This window comes from Micropterus salmoides, unplaced genomic scaffold (assembly GCF_014851395.1).
Source record: "Micropterus salmoides isolate LMB-PRFRI ecotype aquatic unplaced genomic scaffold, ASM1485139v1 Ms_hic_scaffold_16, whole genome shotgun sequence".
NCBI classification, from domain to species: Eukaryota; Metazoa; Chordata; class Actinopteri; order Centrarchiformes; family Centrarchidae; genus Micropterus; species Micropterus salmoides.
In genome coordinates this window covers 19944688-19971869 of record NW_024040707.1, presented here as the reverse complement: position 1 = coordinate 19971869, position 27182 = coordinate 19944688, and the positions used below count along the sequence as shown (strand labels likewise).

At 40.1% G+C, this 27182-nt stretch overlaps 1 protein-coding gene across 3 annotated transcripts; it reads right to left on the bottom strand.

The window, feature by feature from the left end:
• Positions 1-610: 610 nt before the first annotated feature.
• ampd2b (adenosine monophosphate deaminase 2b) lies at positions 611-26981 on the bottom strand. Of its 3 annotated transcripts, none has more exons than XM_038723739.1 (18): positions 26885-26981; positions 9524-9648; positions 9272-9402; positions 9091-9159; positions 8874-8976; positions 8506-8698; positions 7602-7743; positions 7364-7453; positions 7105-7234; positions 6802-6996; positions 6500-6631; positions 6232-6395; positions 3553-3679; positions 3294-3457; positions 2467-2587; positions 2154-2327; positions 1327-1437; positions 611-1205 (listed from the first exon to the last, which is right to left on the bottom strand). In XM_038723739.1, the coding sequence occupies exons 1-18, from the start codon at positions 26979-26981 to the stop codon at positions 990-992; spliced, it is 2484 nt and encodes an 827-aa protein (XP_038579667.1). In that variant the 3' UTR covers positions 611-989. The 3 variants fall into 3 exon arrangements, with proteins under 3 accessions (XP_038579667.1, XP_038579669.1, XP_038579668.1); XM_038723741.1 differs by lacking the exon at positions 26885-26981 and adding an exon at positions 13999-14137; XM_038723740.1 differs by lacking the exon at positions 26885-26981 and adding an exon at positions 9985-10140 and having other exon boundaries at positions 990-1205.
• Positions 26982-27182: the final 201 nt, after the last annotated feature.

Here is a 27182-nt window from a genome sequence, read left to right as displayed (position 1 = left end):
AATGTTAGCTTTGCCAGTTAGCTCAGTTAGTTAGACATGTCATTTAGTCTGTGTACACATTTTGTAACAACTAATCTCTATGTTACCACTAGTATTTACCTGTTTTATGTTGTTATTGTGTAAATCTCCACTTAGTAAACACTTATGTTGTAGCAACAGCTAAAGCAAGACCCCTTTGAAAGCAACTAAACTCTAACTAAAATAACTATCTCAGAACTTTGTCTCTGCTTTCCCAATGAGTACCAGGTTATATGGGTCCCTCCAGGAGACTTGAAAGGACATTTTTGGGAAATTACAATTTATAAAATAAAGTGTTAGTGTTTTATCACCAAAAATGAAGGTCTAAAAGCTGTTTCTAAGCCTTCTCCATGCTGCACATTTGTTCATTTTGTTGGGCTAAAAATTAAACACATTTAAATGCATGGACTTCAAAATACTCTCCATGTGTACGTTTTTAACTGTAGAACATAAACTCCCTCAAGGTCACTAGAACCCTGAAATTGCTAAAAAAGATATTAATAACATGACCTCAGTGTCCTCAATGGTAGCTACAGCCCTGTGTGTAGTAGAAAATTGTTCCAGATTGTCTTCTTACTTTTATCGGTCAGTGTTGGATCCAGTTTATACGTTTTATTAACGGGTTGAATCTTGAATGTTAATAGTACTCAGTGCTTGGTACAGGAAAAATACAGACTTTGAACAGAAACTCTGACAAGATGTAGCCACAAACCATGAACATATAATTTAAAAATAATAGATCAAGAGACATTGTGAAATCGCCATGATAAATTAAACAAAGAATGACTTGATGAAACTAAAGGAAGGAAACACCTTGGGTACACGGATTGTAGATCCACGCTCATATTGCCACAGTAGCAACAAAGCTTATCTATTTCACAGGTGTGATATGTTGATATGCAAATCTGTACAATGTCCTGATATGAAAACAGGGAATGTAGCAAGAATTTATTTTGTATTGTGCCTCATGTTCACTTCTCTCCCTGCACAGCTCCCATACACAGACTCCCCTCCTCCTCGATGGTCTCCAGCTCATCTGTGCGGATGGCCTGTGTGATTAAATTTAACTCCTCACACATGGTCTCATACCGGTACGCCACACGGATGTCAGGAACGTTGGTGCGCCTGATGTCATTACTCTCCTGCCCCTCTTTGATGTAGTTTGGGCCAAGCCAGGACCTCTTTACCTGATCCAGAAGAAGAGTCAAGAGTCAAATCAAACTGTCTGAAGAACAGACAGACAGAGAAGGGAGCGGTATGGTTGTAGACAGTAAAATTGGATAATGTGTACTCTGCTTTAAAGATAACCTTATGAGAGAATCCGCTCATCAGCACACTGTTTCTGGCCAGCTCGCACATGTCACAGGAGCTCAGCTTCCACACCTGAGCAGCAATGCTGTACTCTTCCATCAAGGGCTCCTGCACAGAGCACAAAAGAAATATCACAATTAAACATGCACTGCTTGTTGAAGAAATTTTATTTTATATATTAAATATTTAAAATTTGTCTTGCAACTGAACAGTCTACATATACTACTGTTTTTTAATTATTATTATTAACTTTTTATCGATTAAATTGGTTGATTTGGCAACACATGGAGGTAACAGCAAGTGCATTTTAGTAATACAAGTCCCAGAGTTCTGTGCGCATTCACCAGCTTTAGTCCAGCGCATGCATGCGTAACTTCCTGTGAATTCCTTGTGTGAACACACACATTCAATTCGACGCAGGAAAAGCAGACTATCCAGTTTGCCTTCTTGTTTAAGGACCTATTAAGTGTCTAATTCATTCTTTATTGAAGACAGGTGGGCAGAAGAAGTCAGCCAATTAAGCTGTGTTAATCATGTCGACAAACAGCAATTACAACACAGTTATTCCACATGTTTGTCAGCTTCATGAGCCTAATTAGAGTGGTCAAGATGTAGAGCATTTCTGTTTCAATCAAAACCATTTATGATGAAATACAAGGTCAAACTTTCTCTTACTTCATGCATATGTATTCCTTTCTATTCCAGTACCATTCTTATAGCATTTTGCTTCTACCATATTCCCCATTCAAACAATTTAAGAGGCTTAACTATTAAACTCTAAAATGCAGGCTGTTACAATTGTTTGACTGGCTGTGTACACTGACCTTGGTGAAGTGAAACTGCAGAGGGTCGTCTGTTGACAGAGAGACCATGAGGCCTCTGGACAGGTACTCAGGCAGAGGGTTACGATGGTAGCTGAGGAACAGGCTGTTATTGCTGAGAGGGGACATGGCGATACCTATCTGGGCCAGGTAGTACACATACTGCAGCACAGGAGCCTGGAGGAACATAAGGCATAATGTTGTACTAAACAATCACTGCTCTAGGAGTAAATTAATACTGCGGATTAGCCAAGGACTGGCATTTTTTTTATTAATTGTGTTTTTTATTAATTTAATTGTGATATTGAGGTCACACCTTCCTGAGCAGCAGCCCGTGGGAGATGTTCTCAGACAACATGAAACCAGACACCAGGTGATGGATCGGCCCCGCCTCCCCACAATGAGGACGTAGGACGAGCGTGTGAAACCCTCGCTGCCTGGAACAAAGAAGACACTAGGATATACTAGAATACTAGGAGGATGACTTCAACAGTGTTGTTTAAACAATCGGGCAAAGTATAGTCTGCATAAATGAACATTCATCACTGTTCTCCAGTGACTCAAAGATGAGACAGATGAGGACAGCCATGAACCCATAAGCATAAGAATGTATTTTCTGGTTTGTTACCCTTTGTGCTATAGTAACATGGAGCTAATTTGGAAGCAATACTTCAAAAGTGCATACAAACACGCACAAACTGTTAAGAAGGTTTTTGAATTCTGATTTAATTGAGGTGAAGTGGGACAATTTGCTATCAAATCAGTTCAGGAAGATAAACTGCAATTTTGGTATAAAAAAACGAAAATTGTGTTTTATTTAAAATGTTAGTGTTACTAATATTAATTAGGTCAACAGGCATCGTATTATGTGACAATGAAACCTCTAGGTTGGGGCAAAACTATTTTCTTCTATATTTTCTTTTATCATAATTGTGAAAGCATGAGAGATGCATATTTCTACCCAACCCTTTATACTTCCTATTGATCTTAATTAATATCTAAATTGAAGCTGAGAAATCTATGAGAGTTAAGAAAAGTCTTTTAGTGTACTTGCTGTGGGCACCTAAAACATAAAATCAGTGAGTGATGACATTAACAAAAACATATTATGGCAGCCACTTGGACTAAGGTGTAGTCACGTACTTGCGCAGGTGATTCAGCACAGTCATGTTTGCATACATATAGTAGAGGTAGTAGGAATAGGGCGGGTTGTCCTCCTCAGTCCAGTTGACTGGCAGCGGGCTGTCCAAGTTGAAGATATGTTGCTCTGGTTTTGACTCGTCATCCACGCTGTCAAACCCCACGACCTGTGTGAGGGACCAACACGAGATCCATGAAACCCTCTGAGGTCTGGCTACATTGAATAATATATATTCATGATTCCACAGCAGAGACTTCATACATGCTGAAGGAAGAGGTGCAGCTCCGGGTGGCTGCCGGGATTGACTGTAACCTCGAACAGAGGCGTGAAGATATTCTCCAGCATCTCTTGAAAGTTGCACAGCTGTTTCTTCGTGTGGTAGACGTCACTTTGAGAGAAAAATGCAAATCAGGAAAGTCAGTTGTGCGATTATGGTTGCAAGGATGAAATGTTACCTTTCCTGGTCTTGTTTTACTCATGTACCCTGCAGATATTTTAAAGACGCTTGGCGTGGAATGATGTGGCTGTATAACTCAATAAGTGCTACTCACTGGTGGAAAAGTAGTCTGATCTATTTATTTAGGTGAAAGTAGAAATATCGCTATAAAAACAAGCAAATAAAGTCATGCATTGTACACATGTATAATAAGCAAAAATCTGTATTAAGTATTAATTATCATTATTTCTACGTATATAATTATTAGGAAAAGTGTCTTTACAAAGGTTACAGGCCTGTTTCCTATGCAAGCCTGTTACTTACTGACTAACTGACTAACTGGGTAGCTTATTTTACAACAAATCATCATACAGTGGGTACGGAAAGTATTCAGACCCCTTTAAATTTTTCACTCTTTGTTTCATTGCAGCCATTTTCCAAAAATCAAAAAAGTTCATTTTATTTCTCAGTAATGTACACTCAGCACCCCATCTTGACAGAAAAAAACAGAAATGTAGAAATTTTTGCAAATTTATTAAAAAAGAAAAACTGAAATATCACATGGTCATAAGTATTCAGACCCTTTGCCGTGACACTCATATTTAACTCAGGTGCTGTCTATTTCTTCTGATCATCCTTGAGATGGTTCTACACCTTCATTTGAGTCCAGCTGTGTTTGATTATACTGATTGGACTTGATTAGGAAAGCCACACACCTGTCTATATAAGACCTTACAGCTCACAGTGCATGTCAGAGCAAATGAGAATCATGAGGTCAAAGGAACTGCCTGAAGAGCTCAGAGACAGAATTGTGGCAAGGCACAGATCTGGCCAAGGTTACAAAAAAATTTCTGCTGCACTTAAGGTTCCTAAGAGCACAGTGGCCTCCATAATCCTCAAATGGAAGACGTTTGGGACGACCAGAACCCTTCCTAGAGCTGGCCGTCCGGCCAAACTGAGCTATCGGGGGAGAAGAGCCTTGGTGAGAGAGGTAAAGAAGAACCCAAAGGTCACTGTGGCTGAGCTCCAGAGATGCAGTCGGGAGATGGGAGAAAGTTGTAGTAAGTCAACCATCACTGCAGCAATCCACCAGTCGGGGCTTTTTGGCAGAGTGGCCCGACGGAAGCCTCTCCTCAGTGCAAGACACATGAAAGCCCGCATGGAGTTTGCTAAAAAACACCTGAAGGACTCCAAGATGGTGATAAATAAGATCCTCTGGTCTGATGAGACCAAGATAGAACTTTTTGGCCTTAATTCTAAGCGGTATGTGTGGAGAAAACCAGGCACTGCTCATCACCTGTCCAATACAGTCTCAACAGTGAAGCATGGTGGTGGCAGCATCATGCTGTGGGGGGTTTTGGTTGCAATCGAGGGAAAGATGAATGCGGCCAAGTACAGGGATATCCTGGACGAAAACCTTTTCCAGAGTGCTCTGGACCTCAGACTGGGCCGAAGGTTTACCTTCCAACAAGACAATGACCCTAAGCACACCGCTAAAATAACGAAGGAGTGGCTTCACAACAACTCCGTGGCTGTTCTTGAATGGCCCAGCCAGAGCCCTGACTTAAACCCAATTGAGCATCTCTGGAGAGACCTGAAAATGGCTGTCCACCAACGTTTACCATCCAACCTGACAGAACTGGAGAGGATCTGCAAGGAGGAATGGCAGAGGATACCCAAATCCAGATGTGAAAAACTTGTTGCATCTTTCCCAAAACGACTCATGGCTGTATTAGATCAAAAGGGTGCTTCTACTAAATACTGAGCAAAGGGTCTGAATACTTATGACCATGTGATATTTCAGTTTTTCTTTTTTAATAAATTTGCAAAAATTTCTACATTTCTGTTTTTTTCTGTCAAGATGGGGTGCTGAGTGTACATTACTGAGAAATAAAATGAACTTTTTAGATTTTTGGAAAATGGCTGCAATGAAACAAAGAGTGAAAAATTTAAAGGGGTCTGAATACTTTCCGTACCCACTGTATATTGCATGTGAATCACATGTTTTGTATGTGTGACGGCCTGGGGCCTTAGGACTGCATGGCGTTGGCCTGCTCTCTTCTCTTGTGTGTTTTCAGGTCTTTCTTCCTGTTCGGTCGGACACAACCACCCCGTCAGTGATTGCGGCTACCTGTTTAAGTCTTTAAAAACCATGGTGAACCCAAAATGGCTCTATCTTCCTCCTGATCTCCCTGGAAGGCGGGTGCCTTGTTTTTGAGTATGTTGAGTTTGAGTTTAATTGTAAGTTGAGTTATCTTTAATAAATCCTTTTGTTCATTTAAACTGTTTTCTGTGTGGACCTCCCTCTTTGTTATGCTCTTCAACGAGCTGGGGATAACATATAATTGAAACATGTAAAGTAACAACTGACTATAGTTGTCAAATAAATAGTGTAGTAAATTGTACAATATTTCATAGAGGACTGTATAAAGTGACATAAATTTGAAATATCTAAGTGCTTGATTAAATATACTTTCATATTTCCCACCGCTGGGGTTACTCACAAGAGTCGTGGCACTTGCACAAGCCAGCGCACATTATTGGAGTAGACCCTATGTTTGACAGCCCACTTGGCCAGTTTGTCCCACTCGTCTCTTGAGCGCCCGTAGATCGACAGCCTGAGCTCCACGTTCTGGTACTTGCTCTCCTCCAGGTCAGCCATCACCTCCTGAGAAGCAGTGACACAAACAGTCAGCAGAGGGCATCACCGCCTCACACAGTCATTCTGCAGGTGTCAGCGGCAATGACAGCGTTTCAGCTACTAGTGAGCACCTTAATAATGTGACCAAAGTATTTCCCCTCAATGTAGTTGTCTGTTTTGATGAAGATCTCTCTCAGGATGGACTCGCCAATGGGATTGTATTTGGCATTGAACTTGTCAAACCGGTGGAAAGTGTTACGGTCCTGCAAAAAGAGTGGAAAGACCGTGTCACTGTGATTCAAACAATCTCTTAACTGATGCTGCTGTTTGATTGAATCACTATTTGTCATTTCAACATTGCGGTGCATCTTTTAACCAGGCAGCACTTTTGAACGGATTAGCTTTTTACCTATCCTCTATGGGCGTTACTTACTGCGTGCATGTCCAGGGTGTCCACGCTCAGGTCAAAGGCTGTCAGGTTCATGCTCTCAAACACCTCCATGAGCGTCTGACCCCTGCCTCTTTCCACATGAACGATCTCTTTAGGATACTTCTTCATGGCCCTTTTGATAAAACGCAGAAGGTGCTTCTGGTTCATACAGGAGGACGCGTGAATGTGTGTGTCCACCTGTAAAATGATTCAGACAAACAAAACAAAAAAATTATATATTGAAGTCTGCTTTTGGATTACAAAAAAATAAATGTGATAAGGATTAGTGGAAGCTCTCAAATTCACCTTACGGATATTGTAGAAGTCTCGATGTGGGACTTTCTTCTGTGCTGCCAGCTCTTTCATCTCATTCAGCAGGATATGCATCTGGAACTTGGAGCTAAGATACTGCAGACGACGGTAGCAGAAGGACTTTCTGTGACAAAGTGAAGCAGATGGTTTAAAAAGGAAAGAGACAAGAAGGTCTGGGGTAGTCTTATAATTAAATAAAATCAATAATGCATGATATACACACTGTTTTGTATTCAAAATAAGGAAAACTTACACGGGTCCATTGATAATGAGGGCCATCATGACGTTCATATCAGCGATGTACTCCTGCAGGTCTGGATATGGCAGGTCCAGCTCTGTGCTTCTGTGAGCAACATTAAATCTTAACCAGAAAACTCACCGCAGCCAATACGATGTGTGAACTGAATCTAAAAACCGACAAGCCTCCTACCACACAGAGGACTACAAGATTAAACATGCATGTATTGAGTGATTTGTCATAAATATCTCACTTTTCCATAATGTTCCTTGTCGTGTACACATGCATGACACCATCCACCATCTTGCAGCTGTAACCCATGTCAGGGGGCATGCTAGCGGGGTCCTGGTTGTCATAGGGGTGCGTTTTAGAAACAGGTGGGTGCACTGTGGCATCTGAGAGGAGACAGAATGTGGCACTGTGTCACTGCTTTGAGCGAGGTGGGACTATGGTCTGATATTAACAGCTTGCACGTTGTAACAGCCTGTTCAGGGGTGTGTGACAGATGGATTGTGAAATATGGGGGTGTGCCCGGTTATGTCTTAATGTGAGAGTACCGCACATGACACTGAACATGAGTTATATTTCCATATTAACATTAGATTACAAATTATTTTAGTAAGGTCAGAGAGTAATCTGGAATAGAGCTACAAATAATCACTATTCTTATTATTAGTTATATATATATAGATATATAATAATAAGAAGAATATTAATTATTTATATATATATATATATATATCAATTTGGATAAAGATAAAATAGCAAAAAAAAACTTTAACAGGAATACAGGAAGAAAAGAAATATATATATATATCTGAATTAAGGATAGAGGTTGCTGTACAGATTGTAAAATTCTTTGAGGCAAATTTGTGATTTGTGATTTTGGGCTTCACAAGTTGATTAAATTATTTTTTCTTTTTTATAAAATGTCAAATAATAGTAAAAAAAAATGCACATCAAAAGATTCCAGCCCAAATTTGTTTTGTCAAATACTCAGAAACCCAAAGATATTCAATTTACAATGACAGAAAACCAAGAAGAGCAGAAAATCTCATATTATATAACCAAATTACTTAAATACTTTAGGATGAATAAATTATCATAATTGTTGGAGAGTATGAGGATGTTAGTGTGGGCTGTAGATGTGTATATACCTGCAGTGGCTGTGGTCTCTGGTAACTCTTCCTCACAGATATCAAAGTCCAGAAGAGGCCTCTCACTCAGCTCCTGCAGGTAACGAGCGGTGGTCCTGCAGAAACTCTGCAGCGACAGACCCATGTACTTCTGTCTAATGAACAGAGCCTTCACCACACATTTGGCAGCATCCAACAGATCTGTGAAGGGGACCTGACGGAAGAACAATAAAATGGAAAGGAATGAGAAGCAAAGAAAAAGGAAGGTGTCTTTTTGAGGGTGGATGTGTTATTTAATTGTGAGAAACAACACACAAAACATTCTACTAAGAAATACTTCTACTGTCTTTTCTAATTCTCCGTGCATTACTGCAGTGACTCTGACTTACCCCGCATTTCTCCTCTCCAGAAATACTGACCCGCTGGTACTCTTTCTCTGGAACTAGTTCTCTATCCTGCAAGTCAGGGAAATAGCTCTGCTCCTTCATGTATCTAATGATAGATCAACAAACATAGGCCTTAAATTATTTTCTATTCTGGTAGATAGTGAAACACATTCTATGGATGAAGAGATCACTTTTGCATATAACCAGGGGAAACACTCACTCGAGATCTGTGGCACTGTCAGTTTTCATGAACTCCTGTTTGGCTCGCAGGAGGATGTCGGGTTCAAATCTGAAAACAAAAGGCTGAGCTCACTTGGGGATAATCAGTGTTAGACTCTGGATCATCTGAACAAACCATGTGTTTGTAAATTAACTAATAATCTTCCTTTCTCCGCATTTACTTGACATCCTGGCTGATCTGTCGCTCAAGGCGATGACGTCTCTCCTCCAGCTGTTCAATGGGGCTGTCCTCTGGGAATTCATAGGGGGCGCTGCGCATCTCACTCTCTGCCAGGGTGCGAGAGAACAGCTCCTTCACACAGACACGCATACAAACAACATTTTGAATGTCTACACATCTAGCCACAAGTATGTTTAAAATACAAATAAATCTTAATAAAGTTAATAATGGAGCACAATCACTGAGCACTAACCTCAGCAATCTCCTTGTACTTCCCATCCATGGATGTACGCAGGTCAATGGATTGTTTCAAGGCTACGGGGATCCCAGGCAAGGAATGCTGGGAAGTGAGGAGGTGGCGGGCACCACGGAGATCAACTGGAGATAAAGAAGGGGAGTAGGAGGGAAAGAGATCTTAAAATGAGGGGTAGAAAACTATGCATCTTTGGAAGTAGTGAAGAATTCATATTAATCCAAGCTTTATTTTGAGACTTAAGAAAAGATGAACGGCACATTAAGGCCTCAGTGTCTTCTAATGAGAGTAGTCAGACAAGTAACTACTCATTTCAGTTACTCTAATGACACACACAGCAACTGATTTCAGTTCAGCAGTTCAGAAAGATGATGAATCCGTTCTGCTTGCAACAGCTGTATCCAATTAACTGTCAATGCGCTTATCAACCTTCTAAAAAAGAATAAATATTCTAATTTTACCCAGCATGGAGAGAACTCTTTCTTTATCATTCTTCATTCCTTCAACGTTGAAGTAATTCACAGTGAGCAAAACACTCTGCAGAAGCTAGTTATTCCTCCGTCAGTGGGCCTTTCCACAACAGTGGAGGTCTGAGCTCAGCGGCTGTTTGTGCCTCAAGACACAATGGACCATTCAGGTGGAGAGCCCATCAGCACATACACCGGCTAATACACTCCATTGTTGCCATTGCAAAACTCATGTTTTTATACAAACCCAGTTGTCATGGAAAGGCAAGAAGGGAAAACGAAGGGGGATGGCCACTGAAAAAAACAAACACTTTTGACAAGGACAGCTGTGAGTGGAGTGATGAGGAAAGCAGAGACTTTAGGCATTCCTCTGTGAGGAACAGAAACAGTAATGAGAGACAATGCCTTCACTCCTGTGTCTCAACCACCCCCGGGTGTATATTTAGCAGTCTGCCTGCAATGATATTAATCTTTCCCTTGAAACTACGCACCTGCCACTGAAATATTCATCATCCTACTAAATATTTGATCCTGTGTGTGTATCAGTGGGCCTGTTGTCTGGCAGTATTTATAGACCACAAGAAGGTCACAGAGGGTATACTGTATGATACCTGCAGTCTGTGTTGTCTTTCTACTAAATCTGCATTGCACTGTCTAAATTAAGAGTTAGATTTATTTAACACAGCATGTCTGAGTCTGTCTGCTCTTTGGGGACAGAAAAGGAGACCAGAGAGGCCAATTAACTAGGCCAATTAGGACTCAACAAGATGCATCATTAAAAGATATAAAACCACTTGGTGAGGCAGACAGAACGTTAGGTATAATGGGAAAAAGAGGTGATGGCATAATTATTGGGCAGACCACAACTCACCACGTGTTTGTCACCTTCTGCTTAACACTGTGCAATCAACACATCCCACTCAACGCGCTAAGTATCTCGGACTGAAATTATGTGGTCCTTTTGACCCTTTTGACCCGAGCTTCAACACTCAGTAAGTTAAAATGAATGGTAGAATGATGATGTAGAAATAACAATGCAATTTAACGTGCAAAGAGTTCACCTCTATCTAAACAATCAAAGGAGGACAATTTTAACCAAATGAGAAAACCTGTTGAGGACATTCAGTATCTTATTGAAAATTAAATAACTAAATCGGTGAGTTAGTTTGAAAATAATTTCACTCTCTAAATTGTATATGGTACATTTAAGTACATATTTGGAAAACATTAATAATAATAGTAATTCAAACTTTTTTGGAGAAGGAAAATTCTATGAAGGGTTGCAGAAACTAATTGCTTGTATCATCTAACAGTATGAACATAGATTAAGACAGTGCTTCAGTTGTCATCATAGTGATTACAAGGAATGCAAACTGGCGGCTTTAAAAGTTGTATTTTTCAATATTATTTCAATTTGAATTTAGTACTGAAATGATTGATGTGTTAATTGACCGAAATTAATCAGCAACTATTTTGACAATTGAATATACAACAAATTTTTTTACAGAACATTCCTGGTTGCAGCTACTCATTGTGAGGATTTGCTGCTTTTTTCATTGTAAATCTAATATTTTGGGGATTTGTACTGCCAGCAAGACAGAACAAGACATTTGGAGACTTCTTGTAGGGTGTTAGGAAATACTGTATAATGGATGGGCATTTTACAGACAAATAGTCGCAGTCTATTCAATAGTGAATAGTCTTTAGTTATAGCCCAAGTCCAAATTTAAATGCAAAAGAACAAACGTTGTCAGCAAACATTATGGAAAAACCTCTCCTGGACACATTTGGTAAATCATTTAAGAAATAATACCATCAAAATATTACTAAGTAACTTTCCTCTATCCAAAGCGAGCTTGAATCAAGAAAAATGAGAAACCCATGCTGTGAGGCCAAACTGTCCTCCAGTCTCAGTCACAAAGTCAAGCCACAGATCGATGTCCCTCTGGTGAGCACGTCTGTATAATGTGATGGCCAGCTAACACGTTATCTCTGCCGTCGGTTTGCGGCCTATCAGTTTGTTGTGATAACAGTGGACACTGGTGTGGAAGGCAGGAGACGACCAGCGGCAAGGACATCCATGCTGGGCCACAGTGAAGCTGAGCCTAGTCAAGCCTACCGGGCCTGGAGCTAATCCCCTAATGGCTGCTATATTTGGATCAGTAGCATCTACGGTTACGTAACAACTCATCCCCCCACAGTTGGAGAGCAAACCACTCAGAAATTAATAACAGCCATGTTTCACTTAAACATATACTACATAATCTAGTTGGCTGACATTTTTTTTTATCTAACAGGAGCAGGTGGAAAGCAGCATGAGGGCTTACTGTGACACAACATGAGCAAAACAGAGTATCCACACACTACCAGGTATATAATACAAAAACATGCTGAAACAAAGACAATGCAACACACCATCTTCAACGGCTCATCGTTCCATGTTGCAGCTGAGCCTCAAATCGAGGTTGAATAGTGTCAGCTTGCCGAGCAACTTCAACTGCATGCATATTTCAAAAGCAATATAGTAGAGTACAGAGAGTCGTACATTCAGTCTGACTCAAACCACATGGTGCGGTATAAAAGGTCCTCAGGGATGGAATCACGAGTGGAAAGTCATCAGAAGCCTATAGGCCAGAGGGGAGCAAGAGATCAGGGGTCAAGAGACATCCTTTGGAACTTCATCTGAGGTGCTGCTTTTTTTAACGTGTCCTAACTTCTCAAAGACAGAAAATAATCCCTGCCCTGAATGAAATAAAATGCATACAAATCCAGATGATTATACTTTAATATCAAGAGATTCCCTTTCTTTTACTCTCTCCTCTCTCTTTTTTCCCCATCGGGCAGGCCATGCATCATCAGCCACTTATTACCTGCTTCCATTGACTATGCAGATTTGGTATTCAGCCCACAAGAAATGCCAGTGACTCACAACCTCTCTAGCAAATGTCTCACAGCGAAAGCCAGGCTTACTCACAGCTCATATGTGCAAGTCCTGCTGAGAACGCAGGAAAACCGTGCAAATATAAACAATGCAATACTGGACATTCATTTTGAAGTGTTCAGCAAGATTGTCACGCTGATACACCACCTTAGTTCCAGTACAGATACCAAAATCATAACAGTTGTGTTACATATTATCTAATCACAAGCAGCAGTGCAAGAATGTTGCCTAAATGAAACAGACTACAACTGAATACGATTTAATTTAGGAACTGTATAGAAACAATATCACAACCAGACATTCGAAGCGAGTATCAGTGTTTAAGAGTTTTGATACTTTGTGCTTTGAATACAGTTACGTCTGTACTAAAGCACTGTTGAAGTTAAAATACTAAAAAAACAAGAAAAGTTCAGCTCAACAATTAATTCTGGCCACATATTGGGATTCTCACATCCAAAAGATAAACACAAACGCATGGCAGGCAGAATGCACCGGGGTCTAACGGCTCCTCTGCTCCTCTTGAGGATGCTTACTCCTCCAGCATCATCTCTCACTGGCTCTGCATAAAAGCTGACATTTCTCGAGATGTGTAATCAAACGCTTTCTATGGCCAGAGATGGTTTATAGTCTCTGCAACTGCATGTCTGCAGGCTGATGTTGGTATTCTTGTAGAAACCTCTTTCCTCGCTTGAATCATAAAGAGAAGAAATGCTATAAATATGAATGCAGGATGCTCACAAGTCTTGAAAAGAACCCTTTCGATCAGATCCCACAGTTGCCAGCATAGTCAGCACAATTTATCAACCTGCTCTGCTTCTCACGCACTTTTGTACCATCTCCAAAACACATGAGAAAGCTAGTTTGTGGGACAATCAATCGACAAACATTCTCCTCATCACACTCAAGACAGCACTGCTCAGGGCTACTACACAAAGCCATCAAGGGACAGGAAGAGGAGAGTGGCAGTGAGTGTGAGACAGTGAAAGGAAAAAAGGGGGGAGGGTCAGAGAGGAAGAGGGGAGAATGTTATTTGTGCTTTTGCACAGGATGAGGGTAGTGGAGCGTACCTGTCTCCTCAGAGCCTTTGTTAACCAGCACCTAGCTGGGCTGAGAGAGGAGAGAGAGACAGAGAGAGAGGGAGAGAGAGGCCGTCCTGGCAGATTGATGGAGCATGCCATACAGCAAATGGCCCAGGATGGCGTCTGCTGTCCTTTCAAGGTGGGTTAAATGTGATAGAATATAGAGAGAAACAAGAAAGAAACACTTGAGACACTCAAGTCAAATGACAAAACTGGCTAAAACACACATACGCGCTCACATAAACACATTCACAGAGTCAAAGAGTCATGCCCTCTATTCCATTAATCTGTCCCTGTCATACATACAAAGAGCTGGTCCAGCAGATCCATGAACTGCCCCTCATATCCCAGTGTCTGCCCCCCCCCCTCCCTCTGCTCTGTGTGCGTCCTGGTTCAGGCCAGCTGTCGCTGCACTAGCTACCTCTGGAGCTGATCCTCCTCATTTAAATGCCTCTGACATCTATCTGGGACGTACCACAGGAGGGAGAGGAGGCGGGGGGGGAGACGACATACATCACCGGCGGATATGTATTCTCCGGCTGTGAGTTTCTCTAACAGCACCCCCTGCTTGTCCACTTGATCCTCCGTGCTGTGTTTTGCACCATGTGTTCAGGATGTTTGTGTTGTCTGTGTGCATGTATGACAATAAAATGGTGCGTTCTCAGCGGTAAGGTTTGAGATGTCATGGTTTCTTTTTTTTTGCAGTCTGAGGGAGTTGATTGTCTAAGAAATGAGACCTTGCCTCCATCTCCTCTCACATGAATGGAATTAAAGGGCCAGCACGTTGTTCCCATTATGGTTGCATTCGTCATTTCTGGAACATGCTTTCCCAAGTCAAACACAGGACTGTGTGTATGCTGAAAATTATGAAGTAATATTAACATTTCAGTGAACAATTTCATAACACCGAATGATAAATGCTTTTCGAAATCCTTCTTTATGTCTGCAGAATGCAAGTTTCTCTGCAGTCATATCACTTTTCTTATTATACTTTTGCACTGAATGTAAATTTGCTCTGGATAACAGCAACAGCTGCATGCTTGAATTGAAAAGAATTGTTTTTGATTTTACTGAACTTACTGAATTGCACTTAGCTTCTGATTTGTGCAAGAATACATTCCATTTTTTTTTAAAATTTCCATTAAGCTCTGGAGAAAAAATGTCCAGTCACTGTAGATAGAATGCTGAGACATTTATCAGACTTATTCACCACACAAGGTTGCTGACGTTTAATTAGGTCAAAAAAGATTTGAAAACATCCTCATGACTGGCTTTTCAAGTGTTACAAGCTTTATAGATAACACCATGTTGAATGAATCAGTTGTTTGCTAAGACCTAATTCTAGTGGTGGACAAAGTATACAAATCCTGTACTTGAGTAAAAGTACAGATACCATTGCTTTTAAAAATACTGAAAAGTAAAAAGTACTATTAGTATGGTTATGTGTGGCATTCATTATAAACGGGTTGCCCTTTCAATAATAGTTCAAGTTACTCAGTTATATGTGTGTGTCAGTGGTGTATTCAGATGCTTTACTTAAGTAAAAGTACTAATACCACACAGTAAAAATACTCTGTTACAAGTAAAAGGCTTGCAATGAAAATGCTACTAAAGTAAAAGTATGTAAGTATAATCAGGAAAATGTACTTAACAGTAAAATTACTCATTGCAGAAAAATGTCATGTGACTGTTGTAATTGTTGAGGGGAGGCTCATTTTAACTATTTTGTGTCAGAGTGAAACTAATGATTATTTTCATCATGGATTAATCTGCTGATTATTTTCTCCAGAAATCGATTTTGGACTTTCTGTAAATAATGAGAAATGCATAATTACCCAGAGCCCAGAGTGACACCTTTACAATGCTTGCTTTGTCTAAAAAACATGACAAAGCTCACAAATACAAATAAATTAAAATTATTAAAAGGAAAAGCGGCAAATCTTCAAATTTGTGAGGGTGGAACAATTAAATTCTTTTACATGAAAAATGTGTTAAACGATCAAACTTGTCACCAGTTCATTTTAATGTCAATCTAACAATCGGGTCGGCTGTATGTTGGGTAGTTTAATTTATAACAAAACATAGCCTATTTTATTAAGTCTTCACATGTTTTAAAATGTGTAATTTGTAAGTAACTAGTAACTTAAACTGTCAGATAAATGTAGTGAAGTAAAAAGTACAAAATCTCCCTCTGAGATGTAGTGGAGTAGAAGTAGAAAGTGGCATGAAAAGAAAATACTCAAGTACCTCAAAATTGTACTTAAGTACATTCCTTGAGTAAATGTACTTAATTTCTTAATAATTAATTCCATTGATTAGCAATGAGTAAAAGAGGCCTTTAAGCTCAATCAATATCAGTTTGTATTGAGTGTTTGCACTGCCTTATCTTCTCTTGCTCAATACTGTCTAGAGTTCAACTCAAGTTGTCTTAACTTGGAACTCAACCTTTCCTAACCCTAATACAGAATGTTTTTTAAACATTTGTACTGTTTTCTTGTCACAAATGTATTTTTTCATTTTTAAAAACACTAAGTAAAACAGTTGGGCCCTGTAGTTCCTAGTTAATGTTACTCAAACAGATGTAAATAGAGAATTTGTTGGGGACTATTTTCAGCAGCTGGTGCTCTAGTTAGTATTTACAGCAGGAGGACAGTGAACATGGGATCAAGTCAAAATAAGCTACAGTTTACAAGGACTGTCTTGTATTCCACTAAATTTATGGGGTCATTTTGTTATTGAAATACAAGAGCATCAGCTTATTTTTAATACTGGATGGGGCATTTAGTAAGTGGGGTTCTGGGGCTCCTCCCCCAGAAAATTTTAAGCATTAAAGACTTTATTTCCTGATTTCTGGTGAGAATTTCTGGTCCTATTTTGGTCTTTTCTGCACCAATTTATGCTGGAAATGTTTTATTTATGTAAAGGAAAACACAAAATTCAAGTGGCAGGAAACAATTCAAAATAAGGCTCTCAGGCATTCTGTGTTGCTTTCAGATAGCCTATGTTTTCTCCTTCAGATTAACCTTCATCCCTGCTGAGTCAACACAGATGGTTTAGTCTTCCCTCCTTTTTTCTGTCTTTAGTTTGGGGAAGTAACGCCTTTAAATGTGTATGTGGCACCTTTTTCACGTCAATGATAAATTAATTAATTCTAAGTCAGTAATAAACTCCTCAACGTTAATAGCTCCTCTGTTTCAGCAGTTTTTCTGCTCATGTTCAAAACTTTATGCACATTCAGAATCTCCCCCACATATCTGTGTCCTCTGACATTTCGAGAAAAAAGGCGTAAGCCTAATATTAGGACACTAATGTCATCATTTAATGAGAATTTATTTTACTTTACTATCTGTGCTACACGCTGTGCATTGCGTTAGACACAGGACTGGATGAGAGCAGGAGGTGCTCAGGTGGAAAACGCTTGATGAACACGTGATCAGGTAGACGTCTCACCACAAATCCACACATGTTAACTTAAGCACATCTGATAAAGTGCAGCTCACAGTCTCAAACAGAGCTAGTTTGTGCCTCACTTTTTAATGTTACATTTGTAAAGTTACATTGCAAAACTCTACCTGTTCCGATTGAGCTTGGGCACAAAGCCAGAGGTGGGTCCACTTCATTACTGGCTGGTGTCGCATCTGGTAATGGATGCTGGACGCTGGAGGCTAAGTTACTTTCAGGGTAAGTCCGACAGCGGTATATCCCTTTTGTAAATGTGTAACCACTGCGATAACAAGGCTGTCACGGTGTAGGCCTATACCTCAGAAAAATAAAAGCTTTTATGGGATATTTTGTACGAAAGCCCTAAGCGGCCATCGATTCATATTTTTATTTTTCCCCTGCTAACGAGATAATTATCTCATGATCTAGTGATAACGACTGTTGTTTTCTCGTAATAACGGGATTATTTTCTCCTGATCTCGAGATAACGAACCATAGCTGAATACAGAGGTTGGCAGGTCTTCACAATCTGAAGACCATGGCCCTGTCCCAATATCCACACTGTGCCCTAAGGTCTTCAACAAGTGAACACTTGTTGAAAGTGAACTTGCGAGTAAGTGCGCAAGGGCCCGAAGCTGTGAAGAGCAGAATTTGGACAGTTTTGCACAAATCACCATCTACATCACTTCTGCTGTGATCAGGAGAGCAAACATGGCGCTGGCAACTGACAACTTCCATTTAAATTTGTGTGAAAGAAATGCATTACAAAATCATGCCCAACACATACCCTACTAACCAAATGCTGTCAAAATTTATAGATATTGATCAAAAATGTGAATTCTGCAAAGATGAAGACAAGACAATTCTGCACTTATTTTTTGATTGTCAATACTGATACACATTGGGATTCTGGGAAAATTTTTTAGATAACTTTGTAACTCAAACTAATCATTTAATCAAACTAGAAGCCAAGGATGTAATACTACACAATAAAAACAAAAATTTAAAAATCTGTAAAATGGTGAACTTACTTTTCTTATTAGGTAAGTACCACATCCATAAGATCAAGTTCTCAAGATCCCGACCATCATTCGAATTATTTAGTACAGAATTCAGAATGTATTGTGAGTCTATCCAATTTATAAATGACAATAAATGTGCCTATACAATTACTTTGTTACAGTAACTATCTATAGAAATGTAATGTTATACTGCCTTTAGTAATATGCCAATACTTTCGTTTTGCACCTTTAAATTTTCTCTACATTTATATTTTCATTTGTTATTCCTATAGTTTATATATTTTCCTTAAATTATTTACCAGAATGTTTATGATGTTATTTTTACTTGAATGTAATACCTCATATAGTGGTGGTGGTTTTGTATGTTCAATGATGGAAGATACTCACACATAGGCCTACCTGTTGTGATGCCTAACCTTGTTAACTTGTTGTGAACCAAATAAAGATTTTCATGAAAAAAAATGAAATAAACATGGCGCTGGCCGCAGTTGCGGTGTTCGCGGTACTCCTGCTAAAATTGATCACAACAAACCACCAGTTTCTTACCAGAAGAATTAGGTATATTCTAATCAAAAATCGATTTACACTTAAAAATAAATTTCTTCTTCATTTGTTTATGCTCTTGCCGGATTCCTTCTTCTTCGGAGCTTTCCCGGCAACCAGCACCATAGCAACCATTTTGCTCTCCCATTGGTTAGCTGTTCAAAACGTCACGACACTACAAGGATTCTGGGTAATAGCCCATAGCAAAGTGAGGTCTGATGCACACTTGAGAAAGGGGTGCATTAAGTGCGCTGATGATCACCCCTGGAGAACAACATTAGAGGATCGGGACACCCTAAGGTCTTGCACCCTTTAGCAAGAACGCGCATTGAGGAGCACAACGGGCGGAAGTGCGGCTGTTGGGACAGGGCCTATGAGTCTTGTGCCTTACCAACTTAATCAGTGACAATTAAATCACGTTGAAATTACCATTAGGCTGCGATCCATCAGGACCAAAACCTCTCGCCACAAAAACAGTTTCTTCCTGTCTGCAACTAACCTCATTAACAAGGCCCGGGTCCCCCACTGACACTCCCCCCTTGCAAATGATACAAATGTCTCTGCACATGTAAATACCGTTTCATCTCGTGTCGGGCTCAGATTTATATATATATTTATATATTTATATATATTTATATGTACACAATATTCTTTTCCGCTGCATTACTTCTGCACGGCACAGACCCAGAATATTGCACATGTATATATTTGCAACGTGGTTCTTCCATTACATATTTATATATTTCCACATTTATTTATGTCAACTGTATGTTTGTCTACGTGTAGCACCTTATCACCACAGCAAATTCCTCGTATGTGTAAAACACTACTTGGCAATAAAGCTCCTTCTGATCTGATCTTCTTCTTCTGACTGCAGTCTTCTCACCCTCAAAGTCAGACATGAAAGACTTAAATTGGATGAGTTTGTTGGCAAAATTCATGTATAGTTCTGATGGATATATGGAGAGTATTTACCTTTCCCACTATGACATCACTGTTAGACACCTGATCTGACATAAACACAACTCCAAAGAGTCGTACACCATGGTTTCCCTCAGCTTGCTCTTTGGTTGGTTTTTGAATGGGGGTTTTGGTTAGATCCCTGAAATAATGTCTGTGGTTACCGCAAAGTTGAGAGATTTTTGGTGCTTCTTCTATGACATAAAATAGACACAAGTGTATCCAACCTGTGAATTTTGGAGCTTTAATATAGCTTTAAAATGTGGTTGGTAGCATGTGGCTATATGAAACTACAATGGCTATCACACAGCACCTAAGCTGCTTGAGTCTTCAGGGTAAATGTGATGGTTTGTAGTTCCATTTAGCATGTCCTGAGTCCTGACAAATATTTGTGAAACATTAAAATTCTGTGGTTTTCAACATCCTCTACCAAATTGTCCCAGTTTCCACCACAATTAAAGTTATTATACTATACTTGTGTTCAGCACTAACATAGACCTTTATTAGCTTCCTTCCCACTCATTATTACCTAACCTAATATAAAACATAAAGAATGCACCACGCATCTGAATTCAATACTGATTTCTCTGTGGGCCTATGTGTTTTCAATCAATGTTGTTGTCAAGGCTGTTGCTAGCCTATGAGCCATAGTCATTTCTGGCAAACAGTATGCTAATAGTTAGCTGTCAAAGTCAGTCACTTTCTAGAGAGAGAGAGAGAGAAAGTACAGAGCAAGTCAGAACATCGTGTTACGCAAATAAAACACATTTTCTCCTCTCTTCAAGCATATGGGGAGAGCTGCTCTTACACTGGAGCAATCCAGATTGAAATGCACTGCTGACAAACTGACAAACTCCTATCACTACAGAGAGTCAAATGTAATCAGACTACAAGCAAATTATCACTCTGTCTCTCATTATTTTGTTCTGTCCAAGGCACCCAAAGCCAAAATAGTGTTTGAGTTGGCCCCAAGTGGTGCCCAACAAGTAAGATTTCCGGTCACTCATTCATCTGTGTAGCTGCATTTATTCAGACCAGGCTCCCTCTGATGGTTGAATGCTGCATCACAAACAAATCAACACAAGCTCATTAAAAGGCTGCAGAAGGTTGAAATCAGTGAACAAATAAAACTCTAGGGGGCGGCTAAGTATTAATCAGTCACACAAAGTAAAAGCAGTAAATGCCAAATATTAGCTGGTTTCAGTATTCTAAATTTTGCTTAAGTACAGCAGCTCTATGCAGAATGGTCCCTTTCATAAGTTTACATTATTATATACAAATACATTTTTATCCATAGGAATGCATTATATTTTATACCATGATGACATGTTTTGCATACAAGTTGTTATAGACAATTATTTTATTGATTGATTTATAACATTGGATATGAGAGCTGATTTTTTAAAAATATTTCTTTCAGGTGTTTTTGCTATTATTGGATAGTGACAGCTGCTGAGAGAGACAGGAAAGAAGGGATGACATGCAGCAAAGGGTTGGAAACAACCACTGTGGTAAGGACTCAGCTTTACAGCCTACAAAAGTAGCAAATCCTCACATCTGAGAAACTGGAACCAGCTAATATTTGGCATTTTATGGGGAAAAAATAAATTTTTCTGCTGCCCCTTCCAGAGAAGTGCATTGCTTAGCCTCCCTGCCGGGACTCACTTCACTGTTTTCTTCCCTATACTGGGGGCGTGCTGACCGCTGCAGTCTACTGTGGGTAATACACCGACTATGGATAAGTACCTCATACAACTTCATTTCATTTCATGTACTCTCCACTACTGAATAAAAGGACCCAATATACAAAACACAACAATATTTTAGCCACTTGAAATTTGCTGTACCTTTCAAGCCAGACTCTGGCTCTCCACAGAGTGTTGCAAACAACAGCTGGCATCAGGTAGGCCTATCTCTATATCTACTGCATCGCCACAAGTAAGAGCAACAATGCAACAAAGAGGTGGTCCCACCCACAGGGCACAAGTCCATGAGACCTCTAACAGGCCAGATGTTGGTTCATATGAGTAGCCGAGACACAGACAACTACACAACAGTACATGGTGTAGGTGAACATGCGGGTGACTGACTGAAGGTTATCAGATGAAGGTGTGTTGAGGTGGGAGTCCCACGTGTTCAATCATTAATTACAATTTGAACTATTACTTGTACTGATTGCGTTTTTGTGGGGAGTGACAGGGCTTAACATTTAACCTACAAGGCCTCTTTCCTGTAATTACTGTATTTGTTCATGACACATACCTCAACATGTGTGGGCATGTTACGATGAGAAGGCGTGACACAACCAAAGGAGGCATGAACAAGTTGTGGGCAAAGTACAATGTGTTCAAAGATCCATCATCAACCTACTGTGCTGAAAAAACAACCATTTTGAAAAACGGTCTGATTGTAGTAAATTGTATATGTTTGGTATTGTTGTAGTGTGTTATTGCTTTCCTGCAAGGGTGGAAAGTAATTCTACACTTCTACTCAAGTGTACTTCTACTCGACCAACTGAGCCACATATTGTACTTTTTACCTCACTACATTTGCCTTGCAGCCATAATTACCTGTTACTATCAAATTACAATTTTACATAGAAAACATGATTAGTTTATAAAATCGTACATATTATATTATTATATAGTTTTAACTACCTAACAGTATATACTGTATAGTAGGTAAATTAGCTCCTTCAACTCAACTAGCTATAACATTACAATACAATGCTGTTTACACATTAATGCATCAGTATATGAAAATATAACACTATAACACAACAGGAGTCCTTCTGTTACAAGGGAACTTTTGCTTTTGATACTTTCAGTAGTACTAGTAGTAGTAGTAGTAGTTTTCCTCAGTTTGCAAATATCTAATGATACATTAAGTTCTTTTCATTTGAGCCAATTTAAGTGGTTCAACAAGTGCAAAACAGCAGGAGGCACAGAATCGGCTAAATGGTAAGTGTTTGTGGCTCTAATCTCAGAACTACCTTTTTACAGCCAGAGAAATGATTCACCCACTGCCGTTCTCTGCTGAGTTCACTCCACAAACCTTGCAATAATGTGTTAAATATGGACAAAGCTGTGCCTCAGCTCTTCACACAATAACTGTAGAAAAGAGCAAAAGGCTGTCTGATAGACATGGAGCAGTTCATCATGTCTATTGGGTGTCTGTGACCTTTAAAGAAAGCTACAGTGGGTACGGAAAGTATTCAGACCCCTTTAAATTTTTCACTCTTTGTTTCATTGCAGCCATTTTCCAAAAATCTAAAAAGTTCATTTTATTTCTCAGTAATGTACACTCAGCACCCCATCTTGACAGAAAAAAACAGAAATGTAGAAATTTTTGCAAATTTATTAAAAAAGAAAAACTGAAATATCACATGGTCATAAGTATTCAGACCCTTTGCTCAGTATTTAGTAGAAGCACCCTTTTGATCTAATACAGCCATGAGTCGTTTTGGGAAAGATGCAACAAGTTTTTCACATCTGGATTTGGGTATCCTCTGCCATTCCTCCTTGCAGATCCTCTCCAGTTCTGTCAGGTTGGATGGTAAACGTTGGTGGACAGCCATTTTCAGGTCTCTCCAGAGATGCTCAATTGGGTTTAAGTCAGGGCTCTGGCTGGGCCATTCAAGAACAGCCACGGAGTTGTTGTGAAGCCACTCCTTCGTTATTTTAGCGGTGTGCTTAGGGTCATTGTCTTGTTGGAAGGTAAACCTTCGGCCCAGTCTGAGGTCCAGAGCACTCTGGAAAAGGTTTTCGTCCAGGATATCCCTGTACTTGGCCGCATTCATCTTTCCCTCGATTGCAACCAGTCGTCCTGTCCCTGCAGCTGAAAAACACCCCCACAGCATGATGCTGCCACCACCATGCTTCACTGTTGAGACTGTATTGGACAGGTGATGAGCAGTGCCTGGTTTTCTCCACACATACCGCTTAGAATTAAGGCCAAAAAGTTCTATCTTGGTCTCATCAGACCAGAGGATCTTATTTATCACCATCTTGGAGTCCTTCAGGTGTTTTTTAGCAAACTCCATGCGGGCTTTCATGTGTCTTGCACTGAGGAGAGGCTTCCGTCGGGCCACTCTGCCAAAAGCCCCGACTGGTGGATTGCTGCAGTGATGGTTGACTTACTACAACTTTCTCCCATCTCCCGACTGCATCTCTGGAGCTCAGCCACAGTGACCTTTGGGTTCTTCTTTACCTCTCTCACCAAGGCTCTTCTCCCCCGATAGCTCAGTTTGGCCGGACGGCCAGCTCTAGGAAGGGTTCTGGTCGTCCCAAACGTCTTCCATTTGAGGATTATGGAGGCCACTGTGCTCTTAGGAACCTTAAGTGCAGCAGAAATTTTTTTGTAACCTTGGCCAGATCTGTGCCTTGCCACAATTCTGTCTCTGAGCTCTTCAGGCAGTTCCTTTGACCTCATGATTCTCATTTGCTCTGACATGCACTGTGAGCTGTAAGGTCTTATATAGACAGGTGTGTGGCTTTCCTAATCAAGTCCAATCAGTATAATCAAACACAGCTGGACTCAAATGAAGGTGTAGAACCATCTCAAGGATGATCAGAAGAAATAGACAGCACCTGAGTTAAATATGAGTGTCACGGCAAAGGGTCTGAATACTTATGACCATGTGATATTTCAGTTTTTCTTTTTTAATAAATTTGCAAAAATTTCTACATTTCTGTTTTTTTCTGTCAAGATGGGGTGCTGAGTGTACATTACTGAGAAATAAAATGAACTTTTTTGATTTTTGGAAAATGGCTGCAATGAAACAAAGAGTGAAAAATTTAAAGGGGTCTGAATACTTTCCGTACCCACTGTAAGCTGTGAGCAATTCAAACTCATTTAGTGCTGATTAGATGCTGCTGCAGCCTTCCGCATCTACTCCATCTGTTGAGCTGATTGATCGACAGAGAGCTTATTAGATTGGATTGAAAGTTTAGGATTCTTATTAAAACAATCTAGTAAGCCAAAGCTCCTCCATTGTTTCAATTTAGACAATCGTTAAGCAGGCCAGAGAAATTAAAGTGTCTATGTATATATAATTTATGATCCTGTTGTGAGTGGCTGCAGCAGATTCAAAACAGCAATCACTTTATTATAGGTTCACTGAGCATTTAAAGACATGGCACTGGCAACTATTCAAACAGCCTGTCTAATAAAATATAATGATCATGTATCTGCGGCCTATTTTCACTGCACATACTACTATTTTCACAGACTGTACTGTACAATCTGCCCCAAACTAGATTAGTGCCCTTTTGAACAAACAAAACAAAAGAAGATGAGTCACCTAAATGTCATCTTTGCTAACTCAGATAGTTCCCTGGATGCTTTAACAGCATAAAATGTGAATGTTATCTTTATGCGTTTCTGCAGAGACTTCCTAAATCGAACCCCAGAGGCTTCAGAACAGAATCTGGACACAGTAAAAAAACAAAAGAGAAACAGACCTCTCTCTCTGTCAAAAAAATAAAAGCGAAGACTGTCTCACATCACTCCAACTTAGACTCTAGACATTCACTGTCAGCTACGAGCTGTAAATGAGGGTAATCACAGACAACATCCTAACTGGAGGGGTAGTAGATAAATCACTCAGACCTCCAGCTGTTGCATTTATTGTACAAATCAATCTCTGACTATCTTGACAGTCATTGTAATGTCACAGCAGGTCACTGTCTGCTGTATGTACGTGTCCCCAGTGGTACCAAATTTTTAAAGATACAGTATAATTTTAAGGCAAAATTTGTAGGTATTTATGTAATCTAATATTATATCATCAGCTTCCAATACAATTTACCTTTTAAGTGTCATTTTCTTGACACAAGTACACCAGTCTTTCTTATTCTATCTTGTTTCAGGATATTAATATTCATGTCTGGATTATCTCATCGCATCTGCACATATTTTCGTGCATAATTAAAGAAAAAATGCTGAACATGACACAAAATGAGATATTTTCGCAAAGTATAATTTTAAACCGATGACATGATGTGAAGACCTTCGTGGTCGTGTGGGGCTGAATGAACCTCTGTCAGTCTGTTTAGATTGAGAGGTGACACTGAATGAACAGAGGGAGGGGTATTTAAATGGCTGCTATTTTGTCATATGGTCATTCTACACTCTTTGTAGTTTAGATGAAAGACTGACCAGCGTGTGCATACATCAGAGGGGAGGTTAATCCTCTCATTCAGCGGGGGATCAAGTCCTGAGGTACCAACCTACATATTCTCTCCAGGCCACAAACTGCCATCAGGGTAAATGAAAAACACTGTCATCACATTTATTGAAGCAGCACGCTGCTGTTCTCAAGGGAAAAGTCATGTTTTTAGGTTCAGATAGCATTTTTTTTTACCTTATGCAACATGTTGTGAAAGAGTGTCACGAGCCAAAGGGTCACTAGCTCATGAGGGAGCATTTCATCCTTTAAGTTAAAGATGAAAACTGATGAGTTTTTACCTGACAACAACAAGTTATGCAACAATTTCAACAACTTTGAAGAGCTGACTGATGCTGGACAATGTATGTTTGCATCTGTGTCACTCCTAAAAAACTACACCTGAAAATAAGGGATGAAAGGAAAAGCAATAAGCCAGCGCACTAACATGAATCTGCAGGTTATGAATGCCAAAATCCTCTACACAGAGCATCCTCTGCTTCACCACCCTAATCAACAGGTTTGCATTTCTCCAAACTCCTCTCAGAGAAAATGTACTGCACCCTGTGTCTGTTTTTTCACGAGTGCCTTCTGTCACTGACAAAATAATCCGAAATATCATTGTTCAAAAAGTCAGATTTCACGTAACAATGCACAGTGCCTCGAGCTCAGTTCATGTGAGATTCCTCCTTCTGTTACAGGACCAACACGCTCAAACCGTCCCCTCGCTCCCTCCACTCACCTGTGCTGGCTGTGTACTGCAGGCTGCCTCGCTTCCTGAAGGGTGAGAGGGGCTTGTTCTTGGCCCCGGCGGTCCCGGGGGGCAGGTTGGAGGACATGTTCCCAGGTTTTGTGGTGCAGCTTGGCGGACAGGAGAAGGACGGCTGAGTGAGTCAGAGCTGCGGAGGACGGAGCGTCGGAGAGCTACAGATTTAGAGAGGAGTAAGAGAAGAAGAAGGACCTGAAAAGAGAAGATAGAGGACAGAAAGGAGACGAGAGGTGAGAGATGCAGCGCAGATGCTGGGAGCTTCAGGGGATTT

Bases quoted from the DNA above. Each gene is read 5' to 3' on its own strand.
- ampd2b (XM_038723739.1), bottom strand. From the start codon at position 26,981: ATGTCCTCCAACCTGCCCCCCGGGACCGCCGGGGCCAAGAACAAGCCC. The intron at 3,680-6,231 runs GTGAGTAACCCC...TTTCTCTCAAAG, and splicing joins GTGCAAGTGCCACGACTCTT to TGACGTCTACCACACGAAGA. The intron at 3,458-3,552 runs GTATGAAGTCTC...TCCCTCACACAG, and splicing joins TGCACCTCTTCCTTCAGCAT to GTCGTGGGGTTTGACAGCGT.